Genomic DNA, 23,866 nt, shown 5'->3' with positions numbered 1-23,866 from the left:
TTTTTTTCTTTACATAAAGAAACAGAATAGTTTTAACCTAGTGTCAAAGATGTCAAGGTCAAGATGAATAAGTCATTTCTCAGGAAATTCAAAAGCTTAATTACTTAAGAACATAAGAATGGCTATTCTGGATCAAACCAGGGGTGCACGTTGTCCAATATCCCACCTTCTCTGGATACTTCAGAAGAGTGAAGAGAATAAGTGGCTAAAAAAGAAATCTTTTAAGCTTAAGTTTTGTCTCTCTCACCAACAGAAACTGGTCCAATAAAAGGTATTACCTCACCCATTGGGCCTGTTAACCTGTCAGGGCTGCCTCCCCACTCTTACACTCAAATTACAGAAAGTGTGCGCCTGCAAAAACCTTAAGAAATACCTTGCCTCTACAGGCATTACTTTAAAAAAACCCACAAGGTTACAGATTCCCTGACCCTGGATAGATAGACGGCCACCACCCTTTTAATCCAGGAAGACACGCTTGGGATGTCTCCCTCTGGAGTAAAAGCCAAGCTGTTAATAGTTTCTTAGGGGAGAGAGCTTGGAAACAAAGAGCTGTAAACTGATAGCTGACCTTTCAGTCTAAGGCATGAGTATACACAGACCTTTCTCTAGGGCACAGGAATAAAATCATTGCCTTAAAAGAAGTAATTAATTCACAAAAATGAGATGTAAAAATACTAAGAAAGTAAATAAGCCTAGTTAGTTGCTAGGTGTAATAAAACAACTCGCAACATTCTGGTTGCAGCACAGAGAATTACTTCCCTGGGATTCAGCTTAGAAGTTACGGCATACAGGGGAAAAATATCAGCTAATCAGGAAAGAGACCTTGGGGTTATCGTGGCTAGTTCTCTGAAAACATCCATGCAGTGTGCAGCGGCAGTCAAAAAAGCAAACAGGATGTTAGGAATCATTTAAAAAAAAAAAAAAAAAAAGGAAAGAGAATAAGATGGGTAGTCTCTTATTGCCCTTACATAAAACCATGGTACGCCCACATCTTGAATACTGCGTACAGATGTGGTCTCCTCACCTCAGAAAACAGATTTTGGCAAAAGAAAAGGTTCAGAAAAGGGCAACTAAAATTATTAGGGATTTAGAACAGGTCCCATAGGAGGAGAGGTTAAAGAAACTGGGACTTTTCAGTTTAGAAAAGAAGAGACTGAAGGGAGATATGATAGAGGTATATAAAATCATGAGCGGTGTGGAGAGGGTGAATAAAAAAAGTTATTTACTTGTTCCCATAATATAAGAACTAGAGGACACCAAATGAAATGAATGGGTAGCAGATTTAAAATTAATAAAAGAAAGTTCTATTTCACACAATCAACCTGTGGAACTCCTTGCCAGAGGAGGTTATGAAGGCTAGGACTATAAGAGAGCTCAAAGAAGAGTTAGATAAATTCATGGAGGTTAGCTCCATAAAAGGCTATTAGCCAGGGGTAGGAAGGGTGTCTGGCCTCTGGCCTCTGTTTGTCGAAGGCTGGAGATAGATGGCAGGAGACAAGTGACTTGATCATTGTATTTGGCCCACCCCCTTTGGGGCATCTGGCACTGGCCACTGTCGGCAGACAGGATACTGGGCTAGATGGACCTTTGGTCTGACCCAGTAATGGCCATTCTTATGTTCTTAACCGAGCCTGAGAGTTCATTGTTTCCAAAATAACCATAACCTGATAGCGTCTAACCAAACATTTCCTTTCTACTTACATATCTATGTGCTGATTATGAGACAGCTGGGAGATTTACTGGATTCATTCAAGCATTTTTGGTCTGTCTCTGCTCCAGTCACAGACCCAGACAAAGACCCCTCAGACTGCAATTATTCTCAGTTTCTCACACACACACACACACACACACACACACACACGGGGGTGTGTGTGTGTGAGAGAGAGAGAGAGGGCCTTCTAAGCGTTAACCCTTTCCCTGCCTTCATTCATGACGTACTGCGTTACCAACACAGCTACATCTCTGCATAGGTTAGATAGCGCTGTTAGGTGTGTGGGACTGTTGATGTTCAAATATGTGATAATCAGTAAGGTCTCCTATCCCCAAGGAGTGCGAGTCTGATCTTGTAAAGTACTTGGATGGCTTGTGTGGGTGTTTAGGACAGTTCACATGCCTACAGAATGAATTCAGCACTTCACAGGATATGACTGTCATTATGCAAGATAGGGAACAAAGAAAAGAGTGAGGTTTGTTTCTTTTTACTGGAAACCTTGTACAGTAGTCGAATTTTGACCTTTCTGAAAGGCAGCAGGGAAAGGAAGATGGGCAGGTAGTTCATGGGAGACTGTTTGAAGGACGTAGGGCAATGGGAAAGTAGGCATCAATTAGGATTTGGGCAAAATGAGCTGCAAAGCAACAGCATTGAACACTATCCCCTCCCTATATAATAGTGTAGTAAGTGGCAACAATATAGTTGAATGTGCATTGTCCATTGAAAGATGTGTGCTCCTAGTGGTGTTAGGTAATTTTGGTAAAATCTGATTATTTAATAATCTTTCCTCCCTACACAGAGTGAAGATTTTCATATATATACACAGTACTGCACCAACTATCCAAGGTAGGAATGTTTTGTTCCCTTTTTTGCTTTTTCTCCCTGCTTCGTCCTATTTTGGAAGGTATATAAATAAAGAATACACTTAAAAAGCAAGCAAAAGTATATTTTCGTATGCACAAAGGTGGTTATTTACTTGCTTGGTGTTTTTTTTCCTTTCAGCTTATGATAGGAAAAGTGTTCATCTAATATCTAAATAAGGACCTTATTCTGTTACATGTAATTCCAAAAAGAGTTGTGCATGTGAAAGGAAAGTAGGATTGTGCTCAGAACTCATGCAGGAATTTCATGATTGGCAGGAGTTTGAGAAGGAAGGAAGGAAAACTTATTCCTTACTGTTGGTACATAGATGCAGAAACAGCATGTGTTTAAGGAGATTTATTGTATGTTTGCAGGTCAGTGGCTGTGCTAACAGAATGCATGAGGAACAAGACCCTGGCCAAGTTCTTCAGAGAACGGCAAGAAACTTTACAACACTCACTGCCCTTGGGATCCTATCTCTTAAAACCTGTCCAACGAATTTTAAAGTACCACCTGCTTCTGCATGTGAGTGCCCCCTCAAAAACATTTCTATTGAGCACTGCTGTGCTTGCACAGCTCTGCAGTGTTACTGCAGCAGGAGATTAGGACATTTCTAGTCAAAGCTGTTTGTATTTTTTGGTTGATCAGTTTTTTACATATGGAAGCATTTCTGTCTCTAATCTCTTGACAATATGCAAATACTTTTTCAGTGGGAAGCATGTGGTAATTGTTTTAGACACATTGAATAGGTTAGTGCATCCAAATAATTAGATTTTTTTCCGGTCTGTAATTCCAGTCTTGTTTGGGAGTGTCTTGCTGTCAGGAGTAAGCAATTTCATGCAACAAGCTCTTTCAAATTAAAAACATTTCTTTTTCTCTGTGTCCAAATGCTGGGGGTGGTTAGAAGGGAAGATAAATACTTAAGAAGATCATTTATTTGGTTTTTTTTTTTTTTTTTTTTTTTTTTTGGAGGGGAGGCATAATGATTGGGAAAGCAGGAACCATTTATGTATCCACTGGACTGAATTCAGAACATTGAGAAATTTCTGCTTTATAGTTAACATTTTCCACATGTTTTCTGTTACAAGATCACTTTGTAAATAAAAGTAGAGACAAAGATATTTTAATTTAAAATGTCTGGTTAATCCTTTCTACATCCTATCCCCCTCCCTAAATCTCAATGTAACCCAGTTAAGCTTTTGTAAGGAGGGTATGTATACCCATTTGTTTTCAGAAATCAGTTAAGCATTGGTCTCAAAGGGGGCAGTGTCGTGGGTATGGGGTAGGTTGATCATCTTTTCAAAATGCAAAAATGGGACACGTTGCAGGAGTCCCCTTCCTCTCTGCAGCTTCATGGCTTCATCCCCTGCTTCCGCTATTCACTTTGAGGCCCTGCCTTGGCCAGGAGCCAGAGCCAGGCTCTGGTATGAGCCTCCTAGTGGAGCCCCAGACCATCCACCTGCCCTGGATGGAGTGCCAAGTTGTCTAAGAGCTGACCCTATCCCACGTCCTGTCTCCCTACCTTCCACACCCTGGTACAAGGAGAATACAGAGCTCCCTTGGCAGATCTCATTACTGTTCAGTTTTGATTTCTGGCTGGGGCAGGGATGTGGTCTTGAGAGGAAGAGGTGGTGTAGAGGTAGAACCCCATGGTAATTGGGCGGGGGGGCGGGGCATGAGACTAAGCCCATCTCAGCTCCCCTCACCCCATCTTGGAAGAAACTTGCCCCTCAGCTTACCCCCTGGTTCAGTACTTGACCACACTGACCAAATGTTTTATGAAGTTGCCAGTTGCCAGAAAAGTAATTCAGTCTGCCAGGTTACTTAATGGGGATCTAAAGAGTTGCGTAATTGTCACAGCACGTTAGAGTATCTAATGTTAAATGTTCCTTTGTCCAGCTAAAGCAGCTGCAGTGTTCCCACTTGCGTAGTTTAAGCCATAACAGATCAGAACTGCTGACTAGAACAGCAGGTATTTGTCTGTTTCCATGCAAGCGCAACGTGTATGTGTGGGAGAGAGGGTTTGAGCCTCACAAGAGTGAGGAGACTTGGGGCATTATCAGCCTTATCTATTTGTGTTCTCTCTAGGTACTGTAAGTGGCTGTTGAATTGGGGACTGCTGAGTTGCCTTATGGTTGGGGGTGGGGTGGGGCTGTGGTGAGCTTGCTATATACATACGTGGGGGTGTTTTTGCATGTCAAATGTGGTAACCCTACTGGTACCCCTTCCCCCTACCTACTAACAAGTCTTGAGCAGGCACAGAGCAGTGCCACGGGAATCCAGGAAGAGTGCTGTTTGACAGTCATTCAGCCCAGGACTGGTTCTTGAAGTAGTACATATTTTGGGATTGTCCTGCCCTAATGGTGCAGGTGCTCGTGTGTGTGTGTGTGTGTGTGTGTGTGTGTGTGTGTGTGTGTACACGTACGTATTGACATGTACTATGGTGGCAGCTTAAGTCTCATTCTGCTAGTGCATGTGTTTGGATCAGCAGTGGTACTATGGGCTGTAAGACTTTGCCTTGCCATTGTGGCTAGCCCTATTTGGTAACAATAACCCAGTAACACCAAAGGAAGTGACACTGGGTTCAGGTAGTTTTGATGCTTAAGATAATAAAGGCCTTGTCAACATTGCATCTGATTTGAAAAATTTTATGCTGAAAATAACTGGCTCCTTATTGGTTTCTTCATTAGGAAATAGAAAACCACCTCGACAAGGACACTGAGGGATATGATGTGGTGCTAGACGCCATAGATACAATGCAAAGAGTGGCTTGGCATATTAATGACATGAAGAGGAAACATGAACATGCTGTTAGGCTGCAGGTGAGTTTACAAAGATATTTTATGTGTTACTGGCAGCTTTTTCTCTTACCTGTTAGGGTTGCCGATTTTGGTTGGACATTTTCCTGTAGGTTTGATCACAGGACATAATCTTCAATTCTTGGAAACTCCTGGATGGTCCTGGAGGATTGGCAACTCTAAATGTGACTTGCTTTTGCTTGTAATACAAAAATGATCAGCATTTTATATTACTCTTTTTAATTTGTGCCTATATTTGCTGTATCCTAGACTCTTGTTGAATACTATGAGGAACATAAGAATGGCCATACTGGGTCAGACCAAAGGTCCATCCAGCCCAGTATCCCGTCTGCCGACAGTGGCCAATGCCAGGTGCCCCAGAGAAGGAGAACAGAAGACAATGATCAAGTGATTTATCTCCTGCCCTTGTACTGAAGGCTAGGGCACCATACTTTACCCCTGGCTAATAGCCATTTATGGACCTAACCTGCAAAAATTTATTGAGCTCTTTTTTAAACCCTAATAGAGTCCTGGCCTTCACAGCCTCCTCTGGCAAGGAGTTCCACAGGTTGACTGTGCGCTGTGTGAAGAAAAATTTCCTTTTATTAGTTTTGAACCTACTACCCATCAATTTCATTTGGTGTCCCCTAGTTCTTGTATTATGGGAAAAGGTAAATAATTTTTCTATATTCACTTTCTCCACACCATTCATGATTTTATATACCTCTATCATATTGCCTCTCAATCGCCTCTTTTCCAGACTGAAAAGTCCCAGTCTCTCTAGCCTCTCCCCATATGGGACCCGTTCCAAACCCCTAATCATTTTAGTTGCCCTTTTCTGAACCTTTTCTAATGCCAATATATCTTTTTTTTGAGGTGAGGAGACCACATCTGCACACAGTACTCAAGATGTGGGCATACCATAGTTTTATATAGGGGAAGTATATCTTTTGTCTTATTATCGATCCCTTTTTTAATAATTCCTAACATCCTATTTGCTTTACTAACTGCTGCTGCACACTGCGTGGATGTCTTCAGAGAACTATCCACTATAACTCCAAGATCCCTTTCCTGATCTGTCGTAGCTAAATTTGACCCCATCATGTTGTTCGTGTAATTTGGGTTATTTTTTCCAACGTGCATTACCTTACACTTACCCACATTAAATTTCATTTGCCATTTTGCTGCCCAATCACTCAGTTTGCTGAGATCTTTTTGTAGTTCTTCACAATCCCTTTTGGTTTTGACTGTCCTGAACAACTTGGTGTCATCTGCAAACTTTGCCACCTCACTGCTTACCTCATTTTCTAGATCATTGATGAACAAGTTGAACAGGATCGGTCCCGGACTGAGCCCTGGGGAACACCACTAGTTACCCCCCTCCATTGTGAAAATTTACCATTTATTCCAACCCTTTGTTTTCTGTCTTTTAACCAATTCCCGATCCATGAAAGGATATTTCCTCCTATCCCATGACCGCCTAATTTACATAAAAGCCTTTGGTGTGGGACTGTGTCAAAGGCTTTCTGGAAATCTAGGTATATTATGTCCACTGGGTGCCCCTTGTCCGCATGTTTATTAACCCCTTCAAAGAATTCTAATAGATTAGTTAGACACGACTTCCCTCTGCAGAAACCATGCTGACTTTTGCCCAACAATTCGTGCTCTTCTACGTGCCTTGCAATTTTATTCTTTACTATTGTTTCTACTAATTTGCCTGGTACCGATGTTAGACTTATCGGTCTATAATTGCCAGGGTCTCCTCTGGAGCCTTTTTTAAATATTGGCGTTATATTGGCCGTCTTCCAGTCACTGGGTACCGCAGCGGATTTAAAGGATAGGTTACAAACCACTGTTAATAACGCCGCAATTTCACATTTGAGTTCTTTCAGAACCCTTGGGTGAATACCGTCTGGTCCTGGAGACTTGTTACTATTCAGCTTATCAATTAACTCCAAAACTCCTCTGATGTCACTTCAATCTGAGAGAGTTCCTCAGATTTGTCACCTAAAAAGGCTGGCTCAGATTTAGGAACCTCTGTAACATCCTCAGCCGTGAAGACTGAAGCAAAGAAATCATTTAATCACTCCGCAATGGCACTGTCTTCCTTGATCACTCCTTTTATATCTTTATCGTCCAAGGGCCCCACTGCTTTTTTAGCGGGCTTCCTGCTTCTAATGTATTTAAAAAACATTTTACTATCATTTTTTGAATTTTTGGCTAGCTGTTCCTCAAAATCTTCTTTGGCTTTTCTTACTACATTATGATGCTTAATTTGGGAGTGTTTGTGTTCCTTTCTATTTGTCTCACTAGGATTTGACTTCCACTTTTTAAAAGCTGCCCTTTTCTCTCTCACTGCCTTTTTGATATGACTGTTAAGCCATGGTGGTTCTTTGTTGGGTCTCTTACTGTGTTTTTTTATTTGGGGTATACAGTTAAGTTGGGCCTCTAGTATGGTGTCTTTAAAGAGTTTCCATGCAGCTTCCAGGGATTTTAGTTTAGTTACTCTACCTTTTAGTTTCTGTTTAACTAGCTTCCTCGTTTTAGTGTAATTCCCCTTTTTGAAATTAAATGCCGGAGGGTTTGACCGCTGCGGTGTTCTTCCCAACACAGGAATATTAAAAGTTATTATATTGTGGTCACTATTTCCAAGCAATCCAGTAACAGTTACCTCTTGGACCAGATCCTGTGTTCCAGTCAGGACTAGATCGAGAATTGACTCTCCCCTTGTGGGTTCCTGTACTAGCTGCTCCAAGAAGCAGTCATTTAAGGCATCAAGAAATTTAATCTCTGAATCCCGTCCTGAGGTGACATGTACCCAATCAATATGGGGATAATTGAAATCTCCTATTATTACTGTGTTTTTTATTTTGATAGCTTCTCTAATCTCCCTTAACATTTCAGCATCACTATCACTGTCCTGGTTAGGTGGTCGGTAATATATTCCTAATGCCATATTCATATTAGAGGAATGAATTGTTATCCATAATGATTCTATGGAACATTTTGATTCCTTTAGGATTTTTGCTTCATTTGATTCTATATTATCCTTCACATATAGTACCACTCCGCCACCCGCACGACCTGTTCTGTCTTTCCGATATAATTTATATGCCGGTATGATAGTGCCCACTGATTGTCCTCATTCCACCATGTTTCTGTCATGCCTATTATGTCAACTTCCTCCTTTGATATGAGGTACTCCAGTTCACCCATCTTATTAGACAGACTCCTAGCATTTGTGTAAAAGCACTTTAAAAAACTACCTCTATTTATATGTCCGCCTTTCACAGACGCGTTGGATTTTTTTTATATGCGATTGTTTCACATCTGATCTTGCCCATATATTATTTCCCACGTTCCCTATCTGACTAACTTCTAGGGAATCCCTATCTATGGAGCCTCATGTAAGAGAAGTCTCCGTCCGATCCAGGTGCTCCCCCGCACCAATCGGCTTTCCCCCACCTCTTAGTTTAAAAACTGCTCTACGACCTTTTTAATGTTTAATGCCAGCAGTCTGGATCCACCTTGATTTAGGTGGAGCCCATCATTCCTGTATAGGCTCCCCTTACCCCAAAAGTGTCCCCAGTTCCTAATAAATCTAAACCCTTCTTCCCTACACCATTGTCTCATCCACGCATTGAGACTCTGAAGTTCTTCCTGTCTATCTGGCCCTGCTCGTGGAACTGGAAGCATTTCAGAGAATGCCACCATAGATGTTCTGGATTTCAGTCTCTTTCCTAGTAACCTAAATTTGGCCTCCAGAACATCTCTTCTACCCTTCCCTATGTCATTGGTACTGATATGTACCACGACCACCGGCTCCTCCCCAGCACTGTCCATAAGTCTGTCTAGATGCCTCGAGAGATCCGCAACCTTCGCACCAGGCAGACAAGTCACCATATGGTTCTCCCGGTCATCACAAACCCAACTATCTATATTTCTAATGATCGAATCCCCCACTACTAAAACCTGCTTCTTCCTAACAGCTGGTGCTCCCTCCCCTGGAGAAGTATCCTCGGCACGAGAGGATACAATAGCACCCTTTGGAAGGAGGGTCCCAACTATGGGATGGTTTCCCTCTGCTCCCATTGACTGCTCTCCTTCCCTGAGCCTTTCATCCTCCGTAACAGCATCAGGACTGTCAGATTGGAGGTGGGACAGCCCTACTATGTCCCGGAAAGTCTCATCAACAAACACCTCTGCCTTCCTTAGCTCCTCCAGTTCAGCCACCCTGGCCTCCAAAGCACGCACTCGGTCTCTGAGGGCCAGGAGCTCCTTGCATCCAGCGCGCACATACGCCACCCGCCCACACGGTAGGTAGTCATACATATTGCACTCGACACAATAAACAGGATAGCCCCCACTCTGCTGCTGGGCTTCTGCCTCCATTTCCTACTCTAATTATATATGAGGGTTTAATTAAATGTTTCAGATAGAGGTTGTTATAAAGGATTTAAGTTTAAGGGCAATAGAAGTCACTGGCTCCCTCCAAGCTCCCCCTCTCAACTCCTCTCTCAAAACTCCCTCCTGTTAGCACTCACCCTGTTCACAAGCACCCGGTCGCAAAGCTCCCTGGTCACTTACTAGCGGGGTTTAAGTGCTCGGCCTCCCTGATAGCTCCTCCCTCTGCCTACAGCTCAGCCAATCAGCACACGGTGTTTCGATTCAAACCTAATCGAGACTCACAGCTTCCAACTGCCTGCCTGAGCACACGGCCTTTCAAACAAACACTCAGCTCAGCACTCCAAGCTCCAAACAAACAAACAAACACAAGCCCAGAACCCCCAAACACAAGCAGCCACTTACCCCAAGGTGCTTTAGTTTGCTCCTTCCTTCTCCTCCTCCAGGAGAGCCTCTCAAAACTCCTCCTGTTAGCACTCACCCTGTTCGCAAGCACCCGGTCACAAAGCTGGTGTCTGTCTGAACTCAGAAATTTTAGCCATGGGTAATACAGAAGAACCTCAGAGTGATCTGAGGTGTAAGCAGTATCCTGTTAAATATTTGTAATTATACAGAATTAAAGATAACTTTTCTGTCTTCCTGACATCTCCACTATACAGCACTACTCTTTAGCCACAGGGCATATTTTTGCTGAGAACTCCTATGGTTTCCTATTCAAGACTTTTGTCCTGTTTAATATTGTTTGATGTGAGACATTTCTCCTTTTTACTGCTTATTTGTCTCTTCCTCTTAGCTATCGAATTAGTGCTGTAACTGCCTGTGAGTTGCTTTGTAAAAATATACAGAGAATGATCAGAACCAGCAATATGCCTTCTATAAAGAGATCTAGCTACTCTGCAATGAAGCACTTATTGAAAAGAGAGAAATTTTAGGGCTTTGGCTACACTAGGCAAAGTAAGTCAACCACAGATACGCAATTCTAGGTATGGCAATTGCGTAGCTAAAATCAGCGTATCTGCGCTTGGCTAACTTGGTCGTCTGTACTGGGGAAAGTCAAGAGGAGAATTTCTCCTGTCAACTTCGCTTAGTCCTTGCACTGACTGTGACCCCTCAGAGGTCAATTTCACACATCCATACTAAATCAGGTCAATCTTCCAGGGTAGTGTAGACATAGTCTAGGTAGTCACTGTAATCTATAGCAGATTTTACTGTACAGACCTGGGGCAGGTCTGCTTACTCAGAGCTTGGCACTGCAGTGATCAGTTCCCAAGGAGTCGATTTAATGGGTCTAGTAAAGGCCTGCTAAATGAACTGCTGATCACTCTTAACGATTCCAGTACTTCACTGGAACGAGAAGCATAAGGGAAATCAGTGGGAGAATTTCTCCCTTTGACCACTCACAACAGGGACCCCACGAGAACTCACTGTAAGGCACATGGTCTCCAGCTACACCAGTCACGTAGCTGGCCTTGCATACCTTCGGTCAGCATTGCCCTGTAGCATAGACCTACCCTTGGTATGAAGAACCATCATTCCCTCTCCAAGTTAGACTGATTCTAGACCTTCTCACAAGGGGTTGGATAGACTTTCTGTTGTGTTGAGAAAACAAGTAGAGGTGAGAATTAGGGAAGCAGACACTCTGCATTCAAGTGACCTATAAGTTGTTGTTTGTTTCTTTGTTTATTTATGAGCAGAGGTAGTGCTCAATAAATCCTATATTTGTCTGTCTGGGTAATCCATTTTCAAATGCCATCCGTGAACCCATGTAACCTTATTTGTTACATAGATATGGATATTGATACATGGAATACTTGTCCATGAAGTTGGTTAGGTGATTTTGTGAAATTTAGTTTCATAATTTACAGTCTGAACGGGCAAATAAGTGGGGTGGAGGAAACCTTTTTGGCTCACAATTTCTCATTAACAGTAATCTCTGCATTCTACGGGTGTACTGATGTCTCTTCCTTGTTCCATCATGTAATGAGGTGCTTCTAATTCTGCAGCTACTGTGGCTGCATTTCTTCATGTATTCTCTTCCAAAGTGGAGAAATCGATCTCTGGGGTACACTGTAACTGATTCTCAGGTTACAAGAGAGAAGTTATAAAATTGGAACATTGCCAAAATTTCATCTCTGTACCCGTCACTCCTTGCAATCTTGGCTGTGAATGGCAGGAAGGGTGTTAATTAGAACTAATTATGATGGTAGTTTTTTGTAGTGTGGACATCTCTCAACTATCATGAAGACCCCTAACTCTTTTCATGTAGGTCTTTACCCAGCTCTCACATGGGGATTAACTTGACATTGTTGAATGTTGGTTGTCGGTAGAGCTGAAATAATAACAGACTTTTCTTTTTGTTGATAGTTCTGATAAATTGAGGAGAAATTGTTTGGATTGATCTGAAAATGAACGTTCAGTGAACAGAGAAGTTTGTATAAGTAAAATAAATAGTTTTGGATTGAACAAAATGCATTGTTTTGTTAAAATAAAAACATTCATTTCAGTTTTGACTATCTTAAAATGTTTTGGTTGGTTTTTGAGTATAAAATAAAAGATAATTTTGAAAGTAAAGTTGCCTTTGAACTGAAAATTCAAAATATTTTCTGCATTTTCATTTTTCATGGAAGAAGGTTTGTCAAATTTCATTCTGCTCTAGCTGAAATGGAACACGTCCTAATGTAGCTCGTACTTTGAATTTAAAATTTATTTAATAAAATACTGTTTAGAATGTGCATTGTTTTCTGTGTTTCAGGAAATACAAAGTTTACTCACTAACTGGAAAGGGCCAGATCTCACCAGCTATGGGGAGCTGGTTTTAGAAGGAACATTCCGTATTCAACGAGCCAAAAATGAGCGTACTTTGTTCCTCTTTGACAAACTTCTGCTCATTACAAAAAAGAGAGAAGAAATGTTTGCATACAAAGCTCACATATTGGTATGTTATGGAGCACATTGTAATGTGCTGATTGAACAATTTCCAGCCTTTTTTTAACTCTCCAGTGTGAGATTCACTCTCTCTTCTCTCTGTACAGTGTGGCAATCTCATGCTTGTTGAAGTAATACCAAAGGAACCACTTAGCTTTAGTGTCTTCCACTACAAAAATCCCAAGATGCAGCACACTGTTCAGGTATGACAGAAACCTCCCTGCTCCAGATCCTGACAGGTTGTTATATGTGTGATGGAGTAGGGGTACCTGTGTGTATGTGAGTGGCTCACAGAGGGTGTGGGGCTCCTGCTGAGGGTAACCTTAATGACCAGGTAACACCTTTGTACTGCAGACAAAGGAGGAGGTGGAGCCTGAGGGGTTTGAATTGGAACTGGGAGTTGGGAAGCAGTTAGTCGGGGCTGGGAGAGAGAGAGAGACAAAGGAGGGGGCAAGGCCCCAGCTCTGGGGGCCCCTCGGGGCCTCCTCTCCCCAACATGGATTGAACTGGCTGTCTCTGCCTGCTGTACTGACTCCTCTGTATGATGCTGTGTCCTGTCGGCTAATAAACCTGCTGTTTTCCTGCTAAGTGAGAGACTCTCCTGCCTGCGGACAGGGTGCAGAGCTTGAGGGACCCCAGAACCCCATCACAATATGATGTGAAGTAAAACATTCTGTACTTTAAACCTATCTTCCCTAATATTTGGCCCAGATTCTACTCTGACGCATTCCATCTATACCCCTGTATCCATAGTCTCCAATCCCTAAGTGGTTATTGTAATGCATTATCTGACTATCTCATAATTTTACAACAGGCTAAATCACAACAAGATAAACGCCTTTGGATTCTTCACTTGAAGAGATTAATTCTAGAAAATCACCCAGCTAAAATTCCTGCTAAGGTAAATAACTCTCCCCTGTAAATATTTGTATTATTTAAGGAACTTGTATTAGTAGACAGTCACAATGACAATTTGGAAGAAGCTCTTATATTGAAAGTCCTCTCTGTGTGAATGAAATTGACTTTGTGTAGTATGTAGATATTCTTGCCATCTTCAGATGATTTATAAAGCCAAAAGGGGAAAGCTCCAGCAAAAACATCTTCTAGAGTTGGCACACTAACCTAGAATCTCATTGATTTGTTGTATTCTTTGCCTAGCCTGAGTTTTGTCCTTTTGCATATGTAGTTAGACCAGAGGTGGCTGCATCAGAGCAAACCTGCAGTGTAGATGCATTTCCCCTATGTAACGAGGGACTTGCATCAGTGTACATCAGCTTGGTTGGAAACTTAATTGATGTTTAAGTCACTTTTTATGACATAGTAATTGTGCTTTGGCAGGATGCACTGCTGCAGGTACCTTGATATAGTGAAAGTAATGCATTTCTGCATAAACCTACAGCCAACTGATGACAAGGCCTTAGAAAAAAGCTGTACACTTATCACTCCTTGAACGAGTAGTTTATTTACAAGTGCCCGCTTAAGCGAGGGACACGTATATCTCCCTTAGTTCACTGAGTGAACTTCCCCCGCTCATGTGAGCCTCACCCCACTCCCCGTGGCTCCAACCCCCACAGCCCCAACTCGCTGCAGCCTGACACCCCTGCTGGCCCCATGGCCAGAACCCCTCCTGCTTCACCCCCCCGCAGTCCTAAACTGTGGCAGCCAGACCCCCTTACTGGCCCCGCAGCCTGAACCCCCTGCTACCTGTATCTCTGGTGGCCCCGCAGCCTGACTCCTCTGTGGGCCCCACAGCCTGACCATGCTGCCACCTGTAGCCCCTGTGGCCAGGCCCCGCCCTGCCACCGCCTGTGCCCCCCCCGTGGCCCTACAGCCTGACACCCCCCCACTGCCTCTACCTCCCCATGGTCCTGCCGCCTGTAACCCCCACAGCCAGACACCTCCCTGCTGTCTGTAACCCCTGCGGCCCCGCCAGCCCCAAACCACGGCAGCCTGAACCCCCGCCACTCCACCCAACCTGCCACCAGATTTTAACCCTCTCTCCCACTCACAGCCCCAAACTACTCCCAGCCTTTAACTCTCCCCAACCCCAGGTTCACTCACCTTTCAAAAGCAGCGCCACCTGCTGCCACTCCCTCCCTGAGTTAGGAGCCCTTAGGAACCAATCAGAGACTTTTACATGTAATTTAATAAGAATTTACTGTCCCTCTTACGAGTTTCTGCCTACAAGCAGAAAGTTGGGAACCACTTGTGCTCGTACAGCGAGGGATGAGCGTAGTCTCTGTGTCATTCTTGTATGTACATAGAACTCCCACTGCAGTCAATGGCTATTTAGCAGAAAAGCTGATGGAAGGATATGAGCCCCATACAAGTAACACAATGAACATTATGATAGAAAACTGTACACACTATAAGATTCTGCAGGGTGAATTAAACTTTCATACCAACCTACTTATTAATCTTAAACTCTCTTTAGTTCTTAATGGATTTTTAAAAAATATTTTCTACCCAAGTCTCCTGCGCGCATGCCATGTTTCTTTTATCTCAAACAGTAATCTTAGTTATTCCTTTGGAACCCTGAGAAGTAATTTACACTTATGCCAAGAGGAAAATAGTCAACATCTAGTATTGCCTACTCAGACTTGTGATTCACCCCCTACTCCATCTTTTCATAGATTAGTGGTAGTCCGTTCATGACATCTAGTGGAATATAATGAAACTGCAGCCCTAGAAAGGCAAATGCTCTGCACTTTTTTGGTCATAATTGCCCTAAAATAGCTCATTTTTTCTTTAGAAGTATAGTAACATAGGAAAAGTCTTGAGATATTGACTTCAGATATTTAAACAGTAATAAAATATTAATTTTGGTGGTACCTTTTGTCTCTAGGGCAGACAACATCCAATAATACGTTTTAAAAATAAATCTGGTTGGAAATTTCTTATAGGCAACAAAGTTGATACTTGTGTTTTTTCACAGCACACTACACTTTCTCCTCTTAACAAATTTCCCAATTTAACTTTGTTGGGATTGTTTTTGGTTATCCTAACTCTTAGGAGTCCCAAAGGTATGTACATTAAAATAGGCATATATTTAGAATCCCCAATTTCTCTAAGATTTTGAACACATCAGATGTGCTAGGTAGTGAGAAGAGCTGTCAGAGAACTAGTTACAGCTCCGTGATCCTGATGCCAGTTTTGTGCTGATCCCTGCAGAGATTGGGGCACCTTATGGGCTGCTTCAGATTCCACCAGCTGACAACAGTCTGTCTGCCAAGCCAAATCTATCCAAAGTGCTACATGTTCTCAACATACCCACTAGAAAGGCTGGTGTAATGTACTAGGCCAGCTCCACACATGCTGGGATTTCCTATACTAGAAGGACATCCAGCTAATAATAAAGTAGCCAGTCACTGCTCCCTTTGTACTGCTGGCATGGTGGGTGCCAAGGCAAACTGTGGTGGGACCCATACAGTGAACAGCAGTTGAGGGTTCCATTCCACTCACCCTCGCATAAACCCAGATTTCGCACAAATTGGGGTCTGGCTTTCTCCCCAGCAGAACACATGTTCTGCAGCCGGGGAATCAGCAGAAAGGTAAGTCCTGGTGTGGGGGGCAGTTGGGGAGGGTTAAGCCTGGCGGTGGGTTGGAGCTGTGGGAGGCGGGCGGAGGTGGGTGAGCTAAGCCTGTGGTGGGTTAGGGCTGCAGAGGGGTGAGGGGTGGAGTTGAGCATGGGTGGTGAGCTGGGGGGCTGGGGAAAGTTGAGCCGGAACCAGAGCCATGCCTAGGTGGTGAGCTGGTGGGTGTTAGTTGCACCGGAGCCGTGCGGGGTGAGCGGACAGCTTGTGAGCTTGGGGTGGGGGGGGGTTGCACTGGGGGCTGGTGGAGAGCTAGCTTCTGAGCCAGCGGGGGGTGCACTTGAGCTGTCGGGGTGGGGGGCGAGCAGGCGGACAGCTAGCTTGTGAGCTGGCAGGGGGGTTGTGCTGGAACTGTGCAGGGCAGCGGGGCTGGCTTCAACCAGAGCTGCTTGCAGGCGGTTTAAACTGGGCTGGAGGGGGTGGGGGGGTCAGGGTCAGACGCGTAAGAGCAGGGTCGTGTACTCTGAGACCTTACTGTAGTTGTTGTCTGGAAATTTATTGGAAGACTAACATGCTGGTCTGGTATGATGTCTACCGTGTGGAACCATTTAAAGTGACTAAAGAAAAATTGCTTATGATGTTTGTGGTGTGCAGTTATGTTTTAATCTTCGAGCTCCTATATGTGTCGCTATTTAGTATGTTTGTGTAGCGTGACCTGATTTTGCACAATTTATATCTTTCAGGCCAAGCAGGCAATTCTGGAAATGGATGCGATACGTAAGTTTCTTCTTTCACGAGATAATTTTTTCAACCACTCATCCTTAGCTACGTATTTTCTAGATTTAATTTAAAATACAAGAAACCTGAAATAAGGGTTAATCCTGTGCAGATCAATGGGAGTTGAGGTTACTCAGCAACCAGCAGGTTGTGTCTGGTGGGAAGTGCTTAGCTGTCTGATAGTAAGCACAGCCAGACCATTCTGTGACCTGGCTCTTCCTTAGGGTGAACAGAGATGGAGGTGTTTGGTTAGCAGTTTTAGTAATGTTACATTGAAAAGCTGAGAATAAGGAGGTGCAGCTTCAGGCTTTATTAACACTTCTCTGTTCTGCATACTGGCAAGCCCACAAAAGCTGGGGCTATGGGCTGCCAATTAGAGATTCTCTGGAAACACAGCTGTCTGGGATACAGACAGAGCCACCAGGGAGGCATAAAGCTTCCTCATGGATGACCTTGTCCTCTTGCAATCTAGAAGAATCTTGAGGGATAGGAAGGTAGTATTTCAGGGCATTGGTGCTGACAGCTGCTGCAGGCCTTGGGGCATGATGGGAGGGATGGGAAGGGGCGGCGCCAAGGGCAGAACGGGCATGGCATTCAGCCCTGGGGCCTCCGTATGCTCCCTTACAGGGGTTTGCAGTATTGTTTCAGACAGTCCCAGAGCTCCTGCCACTCCCAAAGTAGCAGTGGCTGGAGCTTCAGGACCCTTTGAAATGCTGGGCTAGGGGCAACTACTCTCTTTCTCTCTTCTCTCCCTGCTTCCCTCAGTCAGTGGGCCTGTTTCAGGGTATTGCACAAAAGGAAATTGCTCCCAAAGAACCACCCCTAGAAAACTCCATAATGGGACCCGACAGGGTTTCCCATTTCTTCCAGAGTTCTCTGCAGGGGATATTTTTAAGCAGTGTGTGCATCTGTCCAGTGGTGCCAGAATTAGCAATATAGATTGCTATCGGTATCTAATATCCTAAGCCAAGCCTAACTCCCTTCGTACCCTGTCTTTTCTATCCCTCTCACTTTCTGCCTTTACTAACAATATGGCCTGACCAGCTCTCCCTGTCACCAGGGATTTCTGATAACATAGGGAAATTTAATAAATTTCACTCCAGTTAACATATTTTAACACAATAAATGCCCAGGAAGCCTTGGATTCATGTTATTTTGTGGGAAATGTGACAGGAGGGCACTGACTTTGACTGTAGCACAAACCTCCAGATGAAGTTAGACTCAGTTAATTGTGCAACAGTATTGCTCTGCTAGCAATCCATTCCTAAAGTGATATGAAATAGGTACTTTTTCAATAGCTAATTGGCAACATTACAACAATTAATGTTATCAGCTATTGTTTGCCCAGCTCTGATAATACATGTTCCACAATATAAGGTACAAAAGAAAGGGACCTCTGCCCAGAAAAACTGTTGTGACCTGTCAAATAACGTTTAATGGTTGTTTTACAGATCATCCAGGATTCCACTATAGTCCAGAGGGAGAAATGAAGGCATCGTATAATTCTAAAGAAGGTGTTACCCAGAGGAGGGTGAGAAGAAAGTCAGGTGATTAAAATGTGTTCAGTCAAAGAAAGCTAAAGGAAAATGTATTGAAATGTTTTCAAATTACATTTCATGTGGCAGAGGACAGACACTAAGTTAGTCTGAAGCATTAGGTGAAAAGCAAATCCCATCCACTGGTTTCTGTTTCAAAAGTGAAATGTATTGCCTCTTACAGATTGTCATGTTTGCTTGAAATCAGTATGTTAACTGCTAATTTAAAGTTCTCCTGGTTGAAATAAACTTGTTATCAATAGAGTTGGCCAGAAAACAAATCATCCATCCCACGGGAAATTATGTTGAAGATTTGATTTCATTCTGAATTGGAACAATACCCCAACTCTAGAATTTCTGGCAAAAGGGAATATTCCAGGATGGGCAAATACTGGTGCTGTCTCTACCTGTTCCATGTCCCTATCTGGCAGAGTTGATCCTGGCTCACAACAAGGGTAGGCTAGTGAAGAGCTGGCAGGGGCTGCCACAGAGCCAGGAGGCTGTCTGGCTGCTGAGAAGTTGGGAGCTCAGACTACCGAGGAGCTTGGCAGGCAAGCTGGCAGGTTTTATAACCTAGCTGGCAGGCAGGGTTTCATGGGGAACTTGCCTTGCAGTTGGGCATTCCTACTGAATGGTATAAATGGCATTTTCTAGCAGAAAAATTGTCCATCGAAAAATTTCCAGCTTCTTCTATTTATTGGTTTTGCTCTTTCAAACATACAACCATACATGTTTATGCACACAAAGCGTGTGTGAGTTTTTGTTTTGTCTTTCCTCACAAGCTAATAGCATAATTTTAAGATATTTTGTGGAAAAAGATGAGAAAGTTTTGTGGTTTACAACAGTAACGTTCAGCTTTTCACTGAATCACTGAATTCACAGAATGGAGTAGGAAAGTAGCTATGTGCCAAAAACCAAATTAAGATTTTAATGAACTGAACAAATACTTTTCAGCGCCCCGTGTATATAAGGGATAGATACCTCTCCTGAGGATGGTGTATGTATCTGAGAGACATCCACATATGACTTACAGCTGAGTTTGATGTGAGGTGACAATGGATTTCAAATGAAATAGCATATTTCCATATCTTGGATGCATGTTGCAAATGTCATGGCAAAGTGAGATTTCAAAGCCGCAGTAAATCACTCATTGTGTCGAGAAAAAAAATAAAATATACACATCTTTTAAAAGGTTGTTTTGATATTCTGGAGATGTTTGTCATTTGATTGTCTTACATTAAAAAAAATGCAAACTGTCTGCTTCAAAGCAATGGATATTTATGTGTATATATTTATTTAAACATGTACAAGGAAACCTTATGTAACAGTGACACAATTGTCTTTTTAAAAAAGGTGAATAAGTAATGCCTTGAAACCTGTTTTTACCCAAATTACAATACAGTAAACCCTAGATTTTTACAGACCCCGAGTTAGTGGACTTTGGGAACAATGGATGTCCACTGCCCCTCCCCATTGTTCCCAAAATCCATTTAATCAGGGCCCATAAAATCCTAAATCCCCCTCACCCCACCCCCAAAAAAGTATGTTAGGCAACTTACCTGGAGCCACCACTGCTGTGGCTGGAGGGGACATTACTTCCAGCTGCCACAGCTGGAGGAGCTGCAGCGGCTGCAGCCTGCGCAACAACCAGGACTGCCGCCATGCGCACCTCCCACCAGAGGTTGGGCAGCACTCGTGTACGCACCCCATCCCTGGTGGGCGGAGCACGTGGCAGCTCTGGCAGTGGATCCTCCAGGCTGTGACAGAGGCCCCAGTGGTGCTGGCTCCTGCTGCCATGGTGTAGTCTCCAGCCGTGGATCCAGCCCCAGCCACAGATCCAGTGGCTACAGCTATGGTGGTCTCCAGCTGCAGTGGCTCCTGCTGCCACAGCGGCTCCAGCCACAGCTCCAGCAGCCATGGCAGAGGCTCCAGCCAGGGGTCCAGCAGCTCCAGCTGCACTGGGGCACCAGCTTTGAGTCCAGCAGCTCCAGCCTTGGCAGAGGCTCCAGCTGCTGTGACAGGCTCCGACAGCTCCCCCGGCAGCAGCGGTGGTGAGTGGTCGGCATTTTGGGGTGGGAGGGAGGGACAGCGGCTGGAGGAACCTGGCAGGAGTAGGTGGGAAGTAAACCTTCAGATTTAATGGACTTGTGGGTTTAATGTACACCCCTCCCCACATTACTCAATCAAATCAAAGGTTTACTGTAAGTCTATTTTAAAATCAGAATCCTGTTAGCCTTCTGACTACTAGATATTTGATAAATACTGTTTAAGGTTAGAGTAAAAAAATATTTTTTCAGCTCTAATAACTTTTCCTGGTTCTTTATTGTTTTTCTTTCTGCAGTTCGAATATTTATATACTTCGATCAGCTTTGCATCCCAGTTTTTTGTCAGTGATTGTCCGTATTCAACTACTTAATGAAGTATTAAGAACAGTGCTTAATTAGATCAGAAAAACAAAATATTCAGTTTATTCTAGGTTATTTAGGTATAATTTGCGAGAGTATTGATGCAATGACTTAAAGCAACATTTATCACTCAGAAACAATCATGTCCTTAAAGATTTTCAATTGTTTTTTCAAACAAAATCTCTCTCTCTATATATAATGGTTCCAAGGTGGAAGATTACAATGACATTTTGTTCTGTTTGGAATATTCAGTACTTTTCTTTTCAACCAACACAAAGTTACAAATCCCACCAAATATTTCGAATAATAGAGCAGTAAATCTTCAGTGATTTAGACCAAAATTTTCAAAATTGTAGACCTCAAAATAGGTGCGTAAGTACAAATTATCCAACTGAAGGTGCCTGTGTATAGACTTAGGAGCTTAAATTTTGGAATCTGTTTTTTTAAATGTTGGCCAAAATGCCAATAACTTTCTTTGGAACATTGTAGCATTAACTGTGTTTATCCTTTTCAGAACCTTCATCTAGAGTTCATAAAGTTGTGAAGCCAAGTGGTAAGTTATACGTATCCAATAACATATGCTATTAACAGTAAAAAATCAGCATGATAAGCAGTACACACATAGATTATGTAAACTATCCTAATCAGTGGAATTCAAAGATGTGCTAGTTATCTTCTTCATGACTCTTCCCATTGTGCATACAGTTTGCAGTACATGTCAAACTGGACTTTCAGCTTTTGTAAACAGATGAAGTTAATGGAATTGCACTCATTTACATCAGCTGGGTATCTTTTCCATAACATGCAACCTCAAGCACAGCCCTGAGAAAACTGCAATGCAGAGAAAGCAAAAAAGTGAATTTTCTTTTGAATTTCCAAGTTTGGACCTGATTCTGCCAAAAATGAAGCAAATAAGTTGGCCCAGTGAGACTGCTCATTCAGATGTTTGCAGGATCAGGAATTTAATTGGGATCCATCAGACCATTATGCTGAGAGAGACTGGCAACTCCATGGAACGCATGTCTCTGGGGTATCAATACACTTTCCGTTAATATTACTGTACGGGTAGATTAATTGCAACACCTCGCCTAAGACAAAATGGCCTCTGCAACTGCCCAGAAGTTTCTGGACAGTGGGGAGTCGGGAGAGGAACTTTGCATGCTGATTTTCATTGAGGTGGATTGGGGGCAGCACACGCAGAAAAATGAGCATGCAGAACAGACAGAGAGGCAGCCGCAAAAAGTAGTAGCCTCTGAGCGTGTTGTATGACTCAGGAGAGAGCTAGAAACCTTTGGGTTTGTTGCTTGCTAAAGAGGGGTGGGTGTATAGCTGCTATTGGTTTCTTCTGCATTTGGAGCATCAGAAATTTATACATTCCTTACAAATAAAAATCATGTCAAAGAATATACCAGCCTCCATCAGTGTCTGTTTCCAGCTGGAACATCTGCAAACCCTAAATTTGGACTGCCATTCAAGTCAAAAGGGGACAGCAATAAAATTCACATTTTTATGCAATTACAATTTATTTAATTCTGTCTGTGGGGAAAGTGAGACTTTCGTGCTAATTCTAACTCTTAGAGAGCTTCAGAAATGAACTATTAAATAAAGTGGCATACACTGACACCTCTATAATTATTGATCATGCTGTATGTGTTTTTGTATATATTTTCAGAAATAAGTCCAGAGATGCTCAAGGTAAGTACTTTTGGTATTCTGTAGGTCAGTAGATTCAAGTAGCACATGGGATCATTTGAATCCAGCATACTTAATAACATTCAACTTTCAAAACATATTGGCTACGTCTACACGTGAAGCCTACATCGAAGTAGCCTATTTCGATGTGGCGACATCGAAATAGGCTATTTCGATGAATAACGTCTACACGTCCTCCAGGGCTGGCAACGTCGATGTTCAACATCGACGTTGCGCAGCACCACATCGAAATAGGCGCAGCGAGGGAACGTCTACACGCCACAGTAGCACACATCGAAATAAGGGTGCCAGGCACAGCTGCAGACAGGGTCACAGGGCGGACTCAACAGCCAGCCGCTCCCTTAAAGGGCCCCTCCCAGACACACTTGCACTAAACAGCACAAGATACACAGAGCCGACAACGAGTTGCAGACCCTGTGCATGCAGCATGAATCCCCCGCTGCAGCAGCAGCAGCCAGAAGCCCTGGGCTAAGGGCTGCTGCACACGGTGACCATAGAGCCCCGCACGGGCTGGAGAGACAGCGTCTCTCAACCCCCCAGCTGATGGCTGCCATGGAGGACCCCACAATTTCGAAGTTGCGGGACGCGGATCGTCTACACGGTCCCTACTTCGACGTTGAACGTCGAAGTAGGGCGCTATTCCGATCCCCTCATGAGGTTAGCGACTTCGACGTCTCGCCGCCTAACGTCGAAGTTAACTTCGAAATAGCGCCCGACGCGTGTAGCCGCGACGGGCGCTATTTCGAAGTTAGTGCCGCTACTTCAAAGTAGCGTGCACGTGTAGACACAGCTATTGTGTTTTATTGGGTTTAAATCGAATACAAGAGAAATACATTTCATAGACTCTCCCAATAACATTATAAAGAAGTACAAATTTACTTTCAATGATACCTAATAAATGAAACTTGACTGATACATGTCTGCATGCCTAGATTTTATGATATAATAAATCATATAAAAGAATACTTTAAAAATGCAATTAGGATAATTAAAGTGCTATGCAAAGATAGCCTCTTTTCTTTAGTAGCTCTTCTAGATGAGTGTACTTTGAGTCAATATTACATTTCTGACAAAAATAAGTTTGCAGTACACATTGTTAGCCAAGCAGAGTCAAAATGGACAAATAAACTAAACAAGCTAAAAAAGTATTCATTTGTAAATAGAATTGTTCATGAGATTCTAAATAAAGCAGGAAAGACTTGCC

The 23,866-nt window shown here is 43.1% G+C and overlaps 1 protein-coding gene and 1 long non-coding RNA gene across 3 annotated transcripts in view; one reads left to right on the top strand and one right to left on the bottom strand.

Annotated features, from left to right (window-relative positions):
• Positions 1-23,866, top strand: part of PLEKHG1 (pleckstrin homology and RhoGEF domain containing G1) — a 99,371-nt gene that overhangs the window by 60,565 nt on the left and 14,940 nt on the right. The window contains exons 5-14 of the mRNA XM_074990387.1: positions 2,511-2,557; positions 2,947-3,097; positions 5,263-5,394; positions 12,527-12,709; positions 12,807-12,902; positions 13,514-13,600; positions 16,976-17,009; positions 18,461-18,556; positions 21,464-21,502; positions 22,622-22,644. Of these exons, the coding sequence (XP_074846488.1) occupies positions 2,511-2,557; positions 2,947-3,097; positions 5,263-5,394; positions 12,527-12,709; positions 12,807-12,902; positions 13,514-13,600; positions 16,976-17,009; positions 18,461-18,556; positions 21,464-21,502; positions 22,622-22,644 (888 nt within the window). The remainder of the gene's footprint in view (positions 1-2,510; positions 2,558-2,946; positions 3,098-5,262; positions 5,395-12,526; positions 12,710-12,806; positions 12,903-13,513; positions 13,601-16,975; positions 17,010-18,460; positions 18,557-21,463; positions 21,503-22,621; positions 22,645-23,866) is intronic.
• LOC142011252 (uncharacterized) overlaps positions 20,081-23,866 on the bottom strand; it is a 29,878-nt gene continuing 26,092 nt past the window's right edge. For both annotated transcript variants that reach the window (XR_012645022.1, XR_012645021.1), the window contains one exon: positions 20,081-20,646. This is a non-coding gene — a long non-coding RNA (uncharacterized LOC142011252). The remainder of the gene's footprint in view (positions 20,647-23,866) is intronic.

Source organism: Carettochelys insculpta, chromosome 3 (genome assembly GCF_033958435.1).
Source record: "Carettochelys insculpta isolate YL-2023 chromosome 3, ASM3395843v1, whole genome shotgun sequence".
Classification (NCBI taxonomy): Eukaryota; Metazoa; Chordata; order Testudines; family Carettochelyidae; genus Carettochelys; species Carettochelys insculpta.
The sequence above is the reverse complement of the archived record's forward strand: the minus strand, read 5'-3'. Positions and strand labels throughout refer to the sequence as shown.